Source organism: Piliocolobus tephrosceles, chromosome 4 (genome assembly GCF_002776525.5).
Source record: "Piliocolobus tephrosceles isolate RC106 chromosome 4, ASM277652v3, whole genome shotgun sequence".
In the NCBI taxonomy this organism is placed as follows: Eukaryota; Metazoa; Chordata; class Mammalia; order Primates; family Cercopithecidae; genus Piliocolobus; species Piliocolobus tephrosceles.
In genome coordinates, this window is record NC_045437.1 from 74,699,256 (window position 1) to 74,716,407 (window position 17,152).

At 35.6% G+C, this 17,152-nt stretch overlaps 1 protein-coding gene across 2 annotated transcripts in view; it reads right to left on the minus strand.

Moving 5' to 3' along the window:
• The window catches only part of AP3B1 (adaptor related protein complex 3 subunit beta 1), a 314,641-nt gene that overhangs the window by 20,381 nt on the left and 277,108 nt on the right, over positions 1–17,152 (minus strand). For both annotated transcript variants that reach the window (XM_023214919.1, XM_023214920.1), the window contains exons 23-24: positions 16,571–16,802; positions 11,880–11,964 (exon numbers count right to left, since the gene is read on the minus strand). In XM_023214919.1, the coding sequence (XP_023070687.1) occupies positions 11,880–11,964; positions 16,571–16,802 (317 nt within the window). The remainder of the gene's footprint in view (positions 1–11,879; positions 11,965–16,570; positions 16,803–17,152) is intronic.

Sequence of the window (17,152 nt, forward strand, 5' to 3'; positions counted from 1 at the left end):
TTGAACCCAGGTGTATCTAACTTCAAAGTCCACATTTATTCCACTATAATATGCAACTTACCCAGGGTAGGCAGCACTGGGCAGGGGGGAGATGGAGTACTTTATGGATATTCTAGAGTAGAAGGGACACACCTGGTGATGAATGGAGGGAAGAAACTTCACACCTTCTAATGTGAACAACTGGGTGAATGACAATGTGTTGAAGGAGTTTGGGGACTTAAAGAAAATGATTTGGCTTTAGCCACATTATATTTTGAGTACTGAGTTACCCACGAAGAGATATTCAGCAGATAAATGGAAATACAAATCAAGAATCTGGAGAGAGACTAGCTGCGCATAGTGACATGTGCTTATAATCCTAGCTATTTGGGAGGGTGAGCTGGGAAGATTGCTTAAGCCAGGGAGTTTGAGACTACAGCGAACTATGATCATGCTACTGCACTCCAGCCTAGGTGATAGAGTGAGACCTCATCAAGAAAAGAAACGAAAGAAAAGAAAGGAAAAATAAAATAAAAGAAAAGAGAAAAGAAAAAAGAAAGGGAATCAGAAGAGAGGACAGGGCAGTACGTAAGAGTCTGGAAGCAGTAAGAATGGTGTAAATGCATGAAAAAAATGCTCATCATCACTGGCCATCAGAGAAATGCAAATCAAAACCACAATGAGATACCATCTCATACCAGTTAGAATGACGATCACTAAAGTCAGCAAAAAACAGGTGTAGGAGAGGATGTGGAGAAATAGGAACACTTTTAAACTGTTGGTGGGACTGTAAACTAGTTCAATCATTGTGGAAGACAGTGTGGCGATTCCTCAAGGATCTAGAACTAGAAATGCCATTTGACCCAGCCATTCCATTACTGGGTATATACCCAAAGGATTATAAGTCATGCTGCTGTAAAGACACATGCACACGTATGTTTACTGTGGCACTATTCACAATAGCAAAGACTTGGAACCAACCTAAATGTCTGTAAATGACAGACTGGATTAAGAAAACGTGGCACATATACACCATGGAATACTATGCAGCTATAAAAAAGGATGAGCTCATGTCCTTTGCAGGGACATGGATGAGGCTGGAAACCACCATTCTGAGCAAACTAGCACCAAGGACAGAAAACCAAACACCGCATGTTCTCACTCATAGGTGCAAATTGAACAATGAGAACACATGGACACAGGATGGGGAACATCACACATCGGGGCCTGTCGTGGGGTGGGAGGAGGGAGGAGGGATAGCATTAGGAGATATACCTAATGTAAATGATGAGTTAATGGGTGCAGCACACCAACATGGCACAGGTATACATATGTAACAAACCAACACGTTGTGCACATGTACCCTAGAACTTAAAGTATAAAACAAAAACAAAAACAAAAAAAGAATGGTGTAAATGGTGTAGGGAAGAGCTGAAGCCTTATGAGTAGATAAAAATCATACAGGAAAAGAGGATACCACAAAAAGGAAAGAGTGCAAATCTGGGGAAGACCTGTATTTAAGTAAAAACAGAAGAAGAGCAACTTGCAGAAGAGACTGGAGGAAGAGTGGTCAGGAAAAAAGCCGTGTGCCAAATATTGCAGGGAGGCAGAGTAAGATGAGGGATAAAAAGAAGTATAACTGCTAATCTTGGTAAGGCCGTTCAGATTGCAGGAAGACTACACAATGCAGTGAGTTGAAGGGTGAAGGGAAGACTGACAATGGAAGAAATAACAGGAAGAAGAGGCAAGCTTCCTGAGAACGAAGAGGCAAAGGAATAACACCTAAAGAAACCTGAGCATGTTTAGAGGCTGAGGGGAAAGAGCCAGTAAGGAAGAAGAAACAAAGGAATAACTGGTAGAGCAAGGTCTTAGGGGAGGTAAAAGAGGTTGGGATGAAGAGCACAAGAACTAGGAGAGTGGGTTAGCCCTAGAAAGGAGTAGGATACTTCTTCAGAAACAGCCAAAAAGGAGTGCTTAAGTGAGAAAGGATTGTGGGTAGGCTACTCGAAGAATGCCTACCCGCAATCCTGATGGAGGGGAAGACTTGGTCACATTAAGAGAAATATGTAAAAACTGGTGAAGGACTAGAAGAAGATGTATATACACATACATGGGGGGTGTGTGTGTGTGTGTGTGTGTGTGTATAAAATATATAAATTACAAATGAACTTAGTATGAAATCTAAAATTTCAGCCTCAAGTCACTGTATACAAAGTCCTCCAAAGCCAGAGGCACAAGACAATCTACTGAGGTATAGGCAAAAACCCTACTAAATATATATATTTTTTCTCATTCCTTTTAAGGTTCTGTTTTTCTAGGAGATGGCGTCTCAGCTCTGTCACCCAGGCTGGAGTACAGTGGTGTGATGACAGCTTGTTGCAGCCTCGACCTCCTGGGCTCAAGTGATCTTCTTCTCTCAGCATCCCAAATAGCTGGGACTACAGGCACATGCCACCAAGTCTAGATAATTTTTTTAAATTTTTTTTTTTGAGACAGAGTCTCACTCTGTCACCCAGGCTGGAGGGCAGTGGCGCAATCTCGGCTCACTGCAACCTCCACCTCCTGGGTTCAAGCAATTCTCCTGCCTCAGCTTCCCTAGTAGCTGGGATTACAGGTGCCCGCCACCTCGCCTGGTTAATTTTTGTATTTTAGTAGAGACGGGGTTTCACCATGTTGGCCAGGCTGGTCTCGAACTCCTGGCCTCAAGCAATCCACCTGCCTTGGCCTCCTAAAGTGCTGGGATTACAGGCATGAGTCATTGTGTCTGGCTTTTTTGTTTTGTTTTGTTTTTTTGTAAAGACAAGAGTCTTACTATATTGCCCAGGCTGATCTTGAACTCCTGGGCTCAAGTGATCCTCCTGCCTTGGCCTCCTAAAGTTGTGGAATTATAGGCATAAGCTACTGTGACTGGCCTCTGTTTTTGTATGTTTCAGTAAATACATGTTAGCACAGTGAGAAATACACACACACACATATATAATTATAAATAAACTTCTAGAGAGTACATACTCAAAATATTTTTACTAATAGAGGTATACAATTTTAAAAGTTAGGGGACCACTGAGTTACATCATTATGTACAACACTTTTGAATTACTTGTTTATACTTTTTAACAGAACCTCTCTTCCCAACACTCCTGAAGGACACCACATACTCCTCAATTAAAAGTGGCTGGACAGCTATGATGCCAAGGGAGAAGGGTAGGGTGTTAGGGGAGAGAAGAGGCAGGAGATCTGCCTTCTGAGGCATCTATGAAAGTCTAGCTGTTTGCAGAGGGAGGGAAAAGCGATCATGAAATGCCCCTCCTAGCAACAGGCAAGGCGTTAGAGAGCTCAACTGAAACACATTTCTCGGCCTTTCTCGTAGCTAAGAGTGATCAAGTGACCCAGTCATGACCAATGAATTATAAACAGAACTTCAGTGGGGATTTCGGAGAAAGTTTTGTTTTTCTGACATGAACCTGGCTCCTTTCTCCATGTCATTTCTTTCCTTTTTTCTGCCTGGAATGCAGATGGAAGCCTGGAGGTGGAGCAGCCATCTTGTGACCAAGAAGTTGACCAGCATTTGCTAACAAAAGTAGCACATGAAACAAAAAGGTGGAAGACCTTACGTCCTGAAGATACTGGGAAGCTACTGCACCAGCTCTGAACTGCCAAACCCTGCAGTTCTTGTTCTAGGAGAATAATAAATCCTTATTTGGTCATGCCACTGCAGTTGGGTTTCTGTTACAACCAAATAACAAAATCCAACATAACTAATACATAAGTCACTTTGTAAGCCAGTTTCATCTTGTAAGCAAGGTGTGGCTTATAACAGAACTAAGATGGAACATTTCCTCTTTATCTGGGGGAATATTTACTTTCATTTACATGAGTGTTCTAGGATGTCCTCCAGTTTATATGCATCTCCTTTTCTACCATTTTGCCTTCTTTTTGGTTTATTTCTCTCTCCATGTAGCTTTTCTTTTCCTTTTTCTTCACAACCCCTTTGATTAAACAGGGGAGAGACAGATTATCTCCATTTCTACGTATAACTGCCTCAACATGGATAGGGAATGTGAAAAATGACTGATGATAGATGTAAATTTGTCAGAATTAACAGTTACCAGATCAATGAAGCACTATTATTAGGGTAGCTTTAAATAGCCTAGCTACATAGGACCAGATGGCATAAAAGTTTAATGTAAGGCAAGACTCTACTTGGTACACATTTAACGGCAGCATATATTCTTGTGCTACACGTAATCTCAGTTCATGGATTCCTTTATAGGATCCAAACTGGTAAAGTTTGTAGGTAAGAGAAACAGGTGAGTAGCCTATTCTGTGACTCAAGTTTCTCATCTATGAATGAGTGACATTTACCTTGCAGGCTAGTTTTAACTATTAAAGGAAATAAAATGAAATAAGGCACAGGAGGTACTCAAAACCTACATACGTAATAGGGATATATCATTATTTCAGTATTCCCCCACTGATTATCATTTCCAATTTTTCTCCATTATAAACAATGCTTAAATAATATACTTGGCTAGATCTATTTCTGTACAAGCACAAATACTTCTCTAGGCTTGATACCCTAAAAGTGAAATTGCTGAGTTCAAAAGTATGAATATTTTACAGATATTGCCAATTTAAAGTCCCACAAACAGCATACAAGAGTATATGTTTTTCTCTACCTTCCTTGTCAATACCAAATATAAAACTTATTCTAAAACCTTGCCAATCTGATGAGTGAAATGCTTTAATATTTATTTCCCTGAATACTAGTGATGTTGAGCTACCTTTACTTTTTCCAAATAAGGGTCTTCGCACCATTTACTGAATGGTCCATTCTCTCCCCACAGATTTGAAATGTCACCTTTATGACATACAAAATTTCTACATTTCTAAATTCTCTGGTTTCATTGGTTCTTGTGCCAATATCAATTATACAGAATAAAAATATTCTTGTGGCTTTAAGGAGTATTTTTAAATTATTATAGAGAAATACTTTTTTCATTAAAAATGTTGACTTTTCTTGTGCATTTTCTTTTCCAGTTGAATTTTAGAAGTTTGTCAAGTTTCTTGAAAAGGTCTACTGGTATTTAGCCTAGAATCACATTGAATTTGAAGATTAATTTGAGGTTCAATACTGTTTCCCATTTAAAAACAGTATATTTCTTACTATTTTTATTATTTTGCTTATATTTCTTTATATTTAATTATATCTTCCTTTATGCCCTTTAGGAAAGTTTTAGGGTTTTTTTCTCCCTACATAAGCATCTGTATCACCTTTCTAAACTCATTAGTTTAAATAATAGATTTTCTGTTGATTCCAACTTTACGGGTTAATAATTATGTTGAATAGGCCAGGCGCAGTGGCTCACACCTGTAATCCCAACACACTGGGAGGCCAAGGTGTCAGGAGTTCAAGACCAGCCTGGCCAGCATGGTAAAACCCCATCTCTACTAAATATACAGAAATTAGCTGGGCCTGGTGGCGCGTGCCTATAATCCCAGCTACTCGGGAAGCTGAGGAAGAAGAATCGCTTGAACCTGGGAGGCGGAGGTTGCAGTGAGCCGAGATTGCACCATTGCACTCCAGCCTGGTGACAGGGTGAGACTCCGTCCCAATAATAATAATAATAATAATAATGATAATTACGTTGAATAAAAATTGTAATTTTGGCGAGGTGCTGTGGTTCATGCCTGTAATGGGATTACAGCACTTTGGGAGGCCGAGGTGGGCTGATCACAAGGTCAGGAGTTCGAGACCAGCCTGGTCAATATGTTGAAACCCTCTCTCTACTGAAAATACAACAATTAGTCAGGCGTGGTGGCACGTGCCTGTAGTCCCAGCTACTCGGGAGGCAGAGGCAGGAGAATTCCTTGAATCCAGGAGGCGGAGGTTGCAGTGAGCCAAGATCACCCCACTGCACTCCAGCCTGGGCAGCAGAGTGAGACTCCGTCTCAAAAAAAAAAAAAAAAAAAAAATTATAATTTTGTCTCTTCTTTTCCAGGATTTTTACTGCAAATGGCGTTTACTTGCCTTTCTGTATTGGCTAGAACTTCCATTATAATGTGGAATATAGTGTGGACAGCAGATATCCTTGTTTGGCTTTTCTGACTTAAAAGAGATTGTTTCTGATACTTCATGTGGCTATGGGTAACTCGTACGGGCCAGAAGTCATTTGAATTTATAACTACAACTGATGTCCATCTTCATATGTTATCCTTTTGTGCTTTAAAATCAGGGTGATGCTAGACTTACAAAACGACATGGCATGATTTCCTTTTCTTCTGTTCTAGAAAAAATTCTCTTTTTTAAGGTTCTGATACAATTTAATCCTTTTTTTTTCTAATTTATATTTTTCTAGGAAACCATTAATTTCATCTAAATGTTCCAATTTATTGGTATAGAACTGTATAGTATTATTTTATAACTTAAAAGATCTCTGTGCTTTATCATCTTTCTCCTCTCTAATCTTTCTTAGGTGTCTTTTTTCTTTAATCATATTATCTCATAGTTTTCCTTTTTTTTTGTAAATCCTATATGTGCTTTTAAAAAAATGAGTATTTTCTGCACACAGGAAACAAGGAATTCTATGTAAACATATATATCTTAGATCCAGCTTGGTAATTAAATCATTAAACCTGTATGTATCTATACCTATTTATCCTTACTCTCTGATTTGTCAACTTCTGATGTGCATGTTAAAATATACTATGATTATGGCTTTGACAATTTCTCCTAGTATTTGTATTATTTTCTGCTTTATAAATTACAAAACTGCATGGTTTAAAAGTTTGTAACAATTCTATTTTCTTGGAGGATTACAATGAGCACAAAATATTCTATTATTACTTTTTATCTAAAATACTTCTTAATTTTTCTAGTTTTAGCACATCTATCTGATGCATGCATACACACACACACACACGCACATACACACACACTTCATCTTTCTAATCTCAACTTTTCTGTGCCATTCTCTCTTAGTGAGGGTTCTCATAAATAGCATATGTTAAATTTTGTTTTTCACCTGTTTAGTAAAAGTAGGATTTAATTCTCTGACATGAATTGTGAAAATGAGTATGTGTGGTGTGCATGGCCTCTCCAGCCATCTTGTTTTGTTTTCTATTTGCCATGCTTTTTCCTCTTCCTCTTGGTTAAACTGGTCAAGTTTTAAACTTTTATTTTAAATTATTATTATTTTTTAATAGAGACAAGACAAGTTCTCACTATGCTGGCCAGGCTGGTCTTGAAGTCCTGACCTCGAGGGATCCTCCTGCCTTGGCCTTCCAAAGAGCTGGGATGACAGGTATAAGCCACCACACGCAGTCCTGATCAGGTTTTAATTACTCCCTTTCTTCCTAGTTGTTTAGAAGTTATAATACATCACATTTCTATTATTTTAGTGGTTATCTTTAATATTTTAAGCCATATTTAAACTTATTTTTGCCATCAATAAACTCTCTTCTCAGACATAACAAGAACCCATATACTAGGGTTTTTGAATACCTGTATACCTCTTGTCTCTGCGGGGATTTTGGTTCCAATTTATTGTTAATATTTATTTTTCACATTATGTCAACAATTATTTTTATACGTTGATAAATTTCATAGGTAGAATTCTTTGCTCACTACTGTTTTATTAATTCTATGTTTTTCTCTGTCTCAGATTTTTTTTTTTTTTTTGAGTCAAGGTCTCACTATGTTGCCCAGGCTGGAAAGCAGCGGCTCTTCACAGGTGCAATCATCGCGCACTGTAACCTCTAATTCCTGGGCTCAAGCTATTCTCCTGCCTCAGCCTCCTGAGCAGCTGGGGCTACAGGCATGTATCACCATGCCTGGTTCTGTCTCAGATTTCAGAAAATATTCTATTACAGTATATCTTTGAGTAATCCTTTCAGAAAGGATGTGTAGGTGGTAAACTGATTGCTAGAATCTTTCCTTCACTGAAAAATGGTATTTTCAAAATTTTAAAGGTCATTTCCTTTACCTTCTGGCTTGCAGAACTGATACGAGGATGTGAAATTTGAATCCATTCTCATTCTTGTCCGTTTTTTAGGTAAGCTGCTTTTTTCTCTGCTTTGGAAGATAATAGGATATTCTCCTTATCAAAAATTCACCAGGATGTGGTCTTTTTCATAGTTTTTCACATTCGCCCTGTTTGGCCCTCTTAATCTGAAGGCTTGTGTGTTTCTTTTGTTGGGCCACATGTTCATTCATTCATTAATTAGGGGCAGGGATACACTTTGCCGCCTAGGCTGGAGTGTAGTGGTGCGATCACAGCTCACTGGAGCCTTGAACTCCTGGGTTCTAGTGATCCTACCACTTCAGTCCCCCAAGTGGCTAGGACGACAAGTGTGTGCCACCATACCTGGCTAATCGTTTTTGATTTTTGGTAGAGATGAGGTCTTGCTATGTTACCCAGGCTGGTCTTGAACTCCTGGGCTCAAATAGTTCTCCTGCTTTGGCCTCCCAATGTGCTAGGATTATGGATGTAAGCCACCATGTCCAGCAGAAAATGTTCCTCTATAATTTATTTTCTAAATTATTTCTTCCCTTCATTGTCTTTTCTTTCCTGCCAGAGCTCCTATGAGATGAACTGATCCTTTTAACCTTCCTTATTTTCTGTCTCTGCCTTTTTGCTTTGTATTCCAGCTGATTTCCTTGACCCTTTCTTCCAGAACGCTCAATCAGTATTCAGCTGTGTCCATTCCATTATTCATCTACTGAGTTAGCAACTATCATTACTACGGGTCTCCTTTCCCCTGGGTGGGCTGACTAAAGTTTTATTTTTTGTAAGTGGACGAGATAATGATTGGTTACGTGGACATGAAGTTGGAGGCAGGCAGGCAGGCAATGGCCTTTCCTCCCCACCAACAAACGTTAACACTGGCTTTACCCTAGTGGTGAGGATCTGAGAATATTTTGGATAGATACTCTCTTGGATAAAGCTATACTTCATCTCATCTCTGACCATTCTTGCTTCCTTCAAACAAACTCAAACCTTGCTCTGTTCTTGTAGGTCCCCACATTCACACCAAAACGTCTTTCCCTGGCAAGTGGCTCGTTCTCTTTACAGTTTTATTCTCAAGTCTCAAATTAAATGTGTATGTTGCCTGCTGTCAGACGTAAGATTGGGGAACTAGGGGGCTGGAAGGAGTTAATTCCCTGATGACTGTCTGAAGCCCTCTACTCACTTCGTGCTTGATGTTCTGCTAAACTGGTTCTTACCATTATGGTAGTTTTCTCCCATGAGTGTTTTTCCCTGTGATTTTTATTTTCTCTGTTATTGTTTATCTACTCCTATTTGTTTTCTGTCAATAATGCCTCACAATTTCTGGTCAGCTAAAGTTATTCTTTCTTATATTTTTAGTGCTCATTCACTATTAAAGAATGTATTTTCTTTTTAATGGATCTTTGGACAAAAATATGTGCTCAGTTATCTAACTAGCTCTAAGCTGTGTGACTTCCCATACCGGTTAATACATGCATGCCTGCTGATTACAAGGATGAGGCTCTGTTTATGTACTGCACTAACTTTTAGACAGATATATTTATGTATGTTGTGTACATATTCGATCTCAATAAATTTAATCAAGAACTTAATTTGATGACCATTTAAAAATGCAAAGCAAAAAAGAGGCATAAATGCTTATCAAATATGCATATAACTACATAGCTTAATATAACAGTTCTGTCTATATCTATTTATCCATAGATACAATTATAATGATACAAAATTAATCCAGAAGCTAAAGCAGGATCATTTTACTCTCACTTTTTTTATTCTAACAAATAAGAGTATCTGACAGGCTTTTGGTCCATGTTCTCAGCATTTCTGAAGGCTTCTTATCAAATACGCTGTTATTACCCATAATTTTCTGTATCGATTTGTATAATGTATTTCAAGGAAAAAATTCAATATCAGCAATTCTTGTTTCTTTTTTTCTTTTTATTGAACTACCAAGACTAATACAGCACATCACTAAGCAAAAAGTGCTATTTACTATGCAAAAGGCACAGTCAGTGATTGGCATCTAAGACCAATTGATCTACCCATTACCACTATCTCCCTACCCCCACAAGCACTACTATGAAGCTATTGATTTAAACACTGTCGATCGGTTTCCATTTTCTGATTTTGGGCAGGCCAATTAAGAAAGTGAGTAATTGTGATTACACTGCTTCAGGATCAATTACATTTGATGCAAGACAAAGTGCTCTTTTTGGAACACACATACAAAATTTTTGATCTAGCATGCTGCTGTGCTTAACAAAAACTAAAATAAATAATTTATATCTTTATAACAGTAAAACATACTAATGTAAATGCTTTTAATAGCCAAGACATTTTCTATGTGAAATACATGAATTATTTTCCTAAAGTTAGTTTGAAAGAAATATAGAAAAATACTATTCACATACACTCCTTGGTATAAGATAAAAGTCAAATACTACATGCATATATATATCCATCCTTAAAGGGACTTAGTTAATTATGAAAGACAAAATGCAAATCCTGTTCAAGAGACTATGAAGGAAGTCTTTGTAATAAAAATTGGGAAAAAAACTCCAATTACATAAGAATCAAAAGGTTCTTTATATAAATTGATAAGAAAAAGGAATATTTTTTACTTCTTAATTTTGGTCTAACTTGGTACCTGAGCTTTGTCATTGGGTTCACATTGTCCAAATCATTAAAATGAATATACCTCTGGTGTTAGAGGCAAATCTATTTAGAGTGATGTTACTCATAGCCTGTTGTTCAGTAATATTGATCTGTGTTGTTTGTCTAATAGAAAAATAATAAACAATTACTAGGCAATGTTGGAAAAAGTAATCAGTTTTTATATATCACTAATATAGCAGACCTCCCAAAACATAAAGGTGATGATCTGCATAAAATCAATGTGTTATGCTACATTGCTTATATTTATCATTGCAGGTTCTCGGCAATAAAAGGTATAACATTAGGCCAGAATTACTGGTAAACTGAAAAGGTATATGAAAATGAAAAGTTCACTATGTTTAATCTATATATATTTATTTTAAAATGTCTATTTCTAAAACTTCAAGACTTTTAAATCATAACAAATTCTGTTCTAAGCTGGCTAAAATGTAAATAAAATGTCTCAATTCTTTTTAGAATAAAAACAAAGAAACTTTAACTCAAAATAGCCAATTGTGCCTTATATCAAAAAAAGAAAAGAGTTCAAAGATAATTCTCAATGATGCATGAATACAGCTTTGTACTAATTTGCTAACAGCCTCTGAATTTCACGAGAAATGTATAAAGCATTATAGAAAAACATTAACAACAAAATCCAATCCTAAAAAAGCTCTTCTGAATAGCATTCAGCTATGAAACCTTTGCCAACTGCGTAAATGTTCTCTTTTGACTTTTATCAAAGCAGTTTGTAAATTGATTTAAAAAGGAAACAAAAATGTGTGGGTTTTAGGTACTGATGGAATCAATAATATTCCACTTAAGAATCTCAAGATAACATGCATATATATCTCAAAAGAGATCTTCTCTGAGCTATTTAATAATATTATTAATGTTTTTAATTTCTCCTGGATTTTCCTCATTAATTTTCTTATAAATTTTCTAAAACTGGAGTGATAAGTTAAAAATTACTTAGTAGTAGCTCCTTTCTTTAACCAATAAACCATGAATTTCAATCACATATGGCAGACTGTAATGGCTAGGTGTGTAACGAATGCTAAAAATACATAGATTGCACACAATTTGTACAACTATTCCAAGGCAGTCTAAACATTAGCAAAGCAAAACACATTTGTTTAAATGTTTTGTCTTTCACATACACACAAAAACTGCAGAAAGGTTAGTTTTTGATCTGCTATCCTTTACAGGTTATATACAAAATAGAAGAACAATTGAACTTACCACAACTGGAAACTGGCAGTCTGAGTAGAATCACAAAAGTCAATACCCATTGAAACTGTAATGGATCCCTCAGGCTCAAGAGAGTCTAGGAAATAAGATAATTTAGACATGAAAACACAGAGGATGTGAAAAAAAGGCAAACTAAACATTGAAAATTTAGGTAATGTTTGTAGCTTGGTTCAAACAGCGAAATTTAATGATGGCTTAAAAATTTTAAACTAAGAATATTAAGGCAAATTATAAAGTAACCTAACTATTCTGTTTCAAGGTTTTCTTTTTCACAAATTAATTCTGCACACACGCCAATGAACACATTATACCCATTTCAGAAATACATATCTTCCTGAGAAATTTCATGTTTTCTAATATTATCTCTATAGGTATTGAAAATGAGAAGGAATTAAATGTGTTCTTGTTTCGCATACCTGTAATGGACTTTGGGAGTTCATAAGAGGTTATATACTTAAAACCATGGCATGTTTGTTCTACATATAAAAAGCAAATTTTAAACAATGTTTCAAATTTTCAATGAAAAAAATTTTAAATTAAAAAATGTAAATAAAGTTGGAAGAAGAAATTAAGATGCACTCAGAAATTAATTAAGAGATCTCACGTTGAAACCAAAATGTTAAGTCTAAGTGCATTAAATACTCAAAAAAAATTTGTGGCAGATTAGATTATCTTGATAAAACAAAAAATAAAATGACATTTGATAGATTTGGAATTTCTGAAGCTTCATCTATCACCTAACCAAGTATAGGAAATAACTATACCAACATACAATACAGTTTTTTTTTTTTTTTCAGTTAACAATGACAACACTTAAGGCAAATAAGAACAAAATTTTATTCTGCTTATGATTTGAACGTTTAGCTATACCTTAGAATAACTGAGGACATCTTAAATAAATATGTATATATTTGTTTATATATAGAAATTGTCCATTTTTGATTTCTACTTTGCTCAAAGTATTCTGTATAATTGCAGCTATACCATACAATCACTTTATATTTAGCTTCATATATTCTCTATACTTCCTATCAGACGTAGTTATATTTTAGGAAGCACATTTCTAATTCAATAGATTGTGACTATTGTAGGGCTTATTGGTAAGTATGATTTGCCATTGAAAGCAAACCATGACACAGAAGATGGTATGGATGGGATAAAATAATAATTCAATAAGCTTCATTTATTAAGTATTATGTTTATATCTCATAGGCTCAATGAGGACTAGGTATTACAAGAGAGCATTTGTTCAATGCTGATTTTAAAATGCTATTTGTTAGGCAAAGGAAGTATGTTAAAAATAAGAAAAAAAGTTAATAATTAGAATGCTATTTGCTCAGCGGTATGTATGTTGGTCTGCTGATTCTAGTTTCAATTTCATTTATTTACAAACCTAACATTTACCAGGATGTCACTCAAACACCAGCAGACTTGCTCCCTAAATCTCTAGCAAATAGGCTTTACTGTAGGGTAAATAGCTATAATGATATATACATTTTTTCCATTTCTCATAAAGCTGTGTGCTGTCAACAGTTTAGAGCTTTGTCAGTCACACACTGCTCAAGGCTATTCTTTAGCGAATTCTTAATGCCTTCTGTGCCATAACTATTTTGGGGTTTGGTCTTGTTTTTATCTGACACATTAGTAGCAAATTCTGTCATCTCCAAAACATGATGGCATTCATGATTTTGATCTCCCTTCATCATGTATCTTTGTATGTCATTTGACAAAGTGACAGCTCTCAAGATGCCTTGTTGATAGCACTCTTTGACACTGTTTGATACTGTCTTTGGTCTTAAGATAATTAACTGTGAGCTTACTGCCATGCTAATTCTGGGGGACAGTCCATGATCAATGGCATGTTTTATTATATGGATGCCTCAGGAGCAAAATGATCAGCATAAAATTATTCAAATAATGGATTTTTATAATACTTGGAGCTGACTAAACTGGGTAAGCGTACCCAATTAGGTGTCTATATTTAGATACAATTTCTAGATTTGCTCCTATATATTTGAGATGGCTATGTAGAAATGGCTGAAAAACACTGGCTTTGTTACACCACACCATTAATATCAACACATGAAATCATATAGGATGCCATTTACTTTGATGCAACAGTCACACAGTAACTTTTAAATCTTAGCTGAGCTCAAATTTGTCAACCACTAACATAAAGCCACTGAATATAGTACAGAGAGTGTAAGGCTATTCTTTGTGTCTTAAAAAAATCCCTCCTATATACTAGGTCTCTTTGGGGAAAATGAAATATCATTCCTAATGTTCTTGCAAGGAATACAGTTTCATGCCAAACACAGGTTGAAATCCAGAAAAAAGTCATTGCACATTACAGACAAAACCAGATTGGTGGCAAACAAGAAAACTGCGGACTCGTTTAACGTGTATACATGCTTAAAAATAAATAAAACATATTTCTTACCTCCCTTATTTTGCTAAAACACTAAAATACAGCATTTGTTTTCTGTTGCATTCTTAAAATGTTTTTGGAGGACTAATTTAGACATATTATATTCCTTAACCCTACAATCTATTGATAATAGTGTCATCTAGGTGGTGTTACATACAAGTACATACTGCAGAGGAAATAACTCTGTATCTTGAAGGCATTCAATAAATGCCAACAAAATGAATGAAACATACAGTCATAAAAATTTGTCTAAGAATGAAAAAGAAAAGCCTACAACCAATACTGAGGCAATGGTAAACATTCATATTTTATTTCTGTGTTAAGGTCATACTATGAAATTTATTATATTTATTTCTTTTATTCTACATAGGCCAACAAAAGGTCAACTCATCAACTCATTATGCCAACTCAAAGAAAAATTAATACTGTTCTACTGTTTTAACCTTTGGATAACATTTTCAACCTTCAGACAATTCATATATCTGCTGCTTGACAATTCCTAAACTAAACTAATTTTTTTTTTAACTAGGTAAACAAGGTTGAATTACAAGCAATAAAAAGAACACAATAATTCCCTGGCAATATATTAACTTCATACATTACACAGTAAAAATTAGGATACTTTGTGTTCTTTAAATAGTGTCTTAATTATCCAAATATTTTAAAAAATTAAGTGGAATTTGAAATCAGCTTACTTTAAATCCACTTTCTTTACTCTGGTTGCTTATAAAATTTTACGAGGCTTTATCAAAAATTGTTTTATTCCTTTGTGTAAAAATATAACACACACAAAAAATGACTTTCTTTACCGAAAGATTCATGAAAACCAGAGGAGAAAATTCAACAGTGCCAAAGAGCTCAGATGAAGAAAAATGGAAGAGTTATGTGAAACAATGAGTAAAGAAGGCACAATTACCTAATTTTACTTTCTCCTGGTCAAAAGGCATTGTTTTATCTTAAGTATTATAAAAAGGAGCTGTCTGGAGCATTATGGTTATAACATTTGGAAGATACAATGACATAAACCTTTTATTACTTTTAATTGATGTTTTGCCTGAAGCTTCTCTCAACTAAGCCTTAGGGCTATCTCCACTTACAAAAACCAAAAAGAATAGAGATAGACATTCTAAATATTACACTAATTCAAATTCAAAGTAAGACATACAATTGTTACATTTAATTTTTAAAGGGTATATTTTTAGCAAAATACTTTAAAAATGCAAAGGGGATGAAAAATGGCCGCTGACACTTTGTTGGAGAGACACCAGGATGCAGTGGGCACAGAAGCAACCTGGAAAGCGCGTGCCAAAGCTGGGGGCAGCCGCTGCTCAGCACCCACTCATTGGTTGCTGCATGTGGGATAAAGGGCCGGTACTGCTATATTTTATGCTCTGCTCCAAGAAAAGTGAGATTTCTCATTTTTTAAAATGTAAAAGCATCTTGATTTTTAAATGGTGGCAACAGATTGAAAACATGTAAAAGCCGGACGTGGATAAATACCAGTGATACCCTCTGCGCTACCATATATTCTATACATGGAGAGGAAGATAAGCAGACTAGTCTACATCAGGGTGTGCAATCTTTTCGCTCCCCTGGGCCTCACTGGAAGAAGAACTGTCTTGGGCCACATATAAAATACACTAACACTAATGATAGCTGATGAGCTAAAGAAAAAATAATCGCAAAAAAAATCTCATAATGTTTTAAGAAACTTTATGAATTTGTGTGAGGCTGCATTCAAAGCTGTCCTGAGCCACAGGTTGGACAAGCTTGGTCTATCTCCTCTCAGTCTTCACTCCCTTCACTTTTCAATTTATGGGAATGTGAAGGGAAACAGGAAAAGATCTCGAGATACAAGAAGTATTGCACTCAGAAATGCAGGGCAATTTTCTTGCTTTTAAGACACAATAAACCACCTAAAATTACGCAGGGAATGAAGCTGACCAGGAGGAGAGATGGGGGAAGGTGATGCAAGTAGGTAAAACATGGTGGCAATCTTGACTCTGTAAACCCAGCCTTTCATCACTACTGGTATTACAATTACTGGGACCTGATTCACTAAGAGCAAAGAAATGTATTTATCTTATATGATAAATTCAGTTTAACAAGAAAAAGCAAATATAAACTGAATATGCTAACTGTCAATACAATCATGTTCTACTTTACTATTTTACTAAAAAGTATTCTACTTTACTTTTAAAATGAACATATTTAGTGATCAAATATAGTTAAGGTTTTAAATGAGAACATTTACCTATTGGATTAAAAACATGCATTTTCAGGCCTATAGGAAGTTTTTTTTCCCCTATGTGGATATTGTCTATCTTTTGATCAGTGGTGTTATTCAGTGTTATTTGTATAGAGACCATCTTATCACCAAAAATGCAAGGCTGTCTTGGAAAGAAATAATGGGCAGCTAGTCCTTTTCCACTCATTCGATGAAGCAGCACGTGAGTTTTTGTTGGTACAAATACAGGAGTACTGACCTATTACACATGGGAAAAAGAAAAAAAGATGAGTTAGTGAATATATTCTTTCAGAAAATACACAAACATTTATGACATTTAATTCTTGGTTCCCCTGAAGTATTATATGAACTACAATAACAAACATTAGTAGGATATCACACACATAGATATTAGTCAGAAATGATACAAAGAAGTAAATGCCCTCAAAACTGTATGAAAATTTCTCTGTAACCTCCAAGCATATATTATTATTATTATTTTTTACAACATAAGCTTAATAAGAAGAGCATAATCTCAGTAATACAAACATACTCTTTTTTTTTTTTTTTTTTTTTTTGCGGGGATGGGGGAGGGATTTATAAACTTTG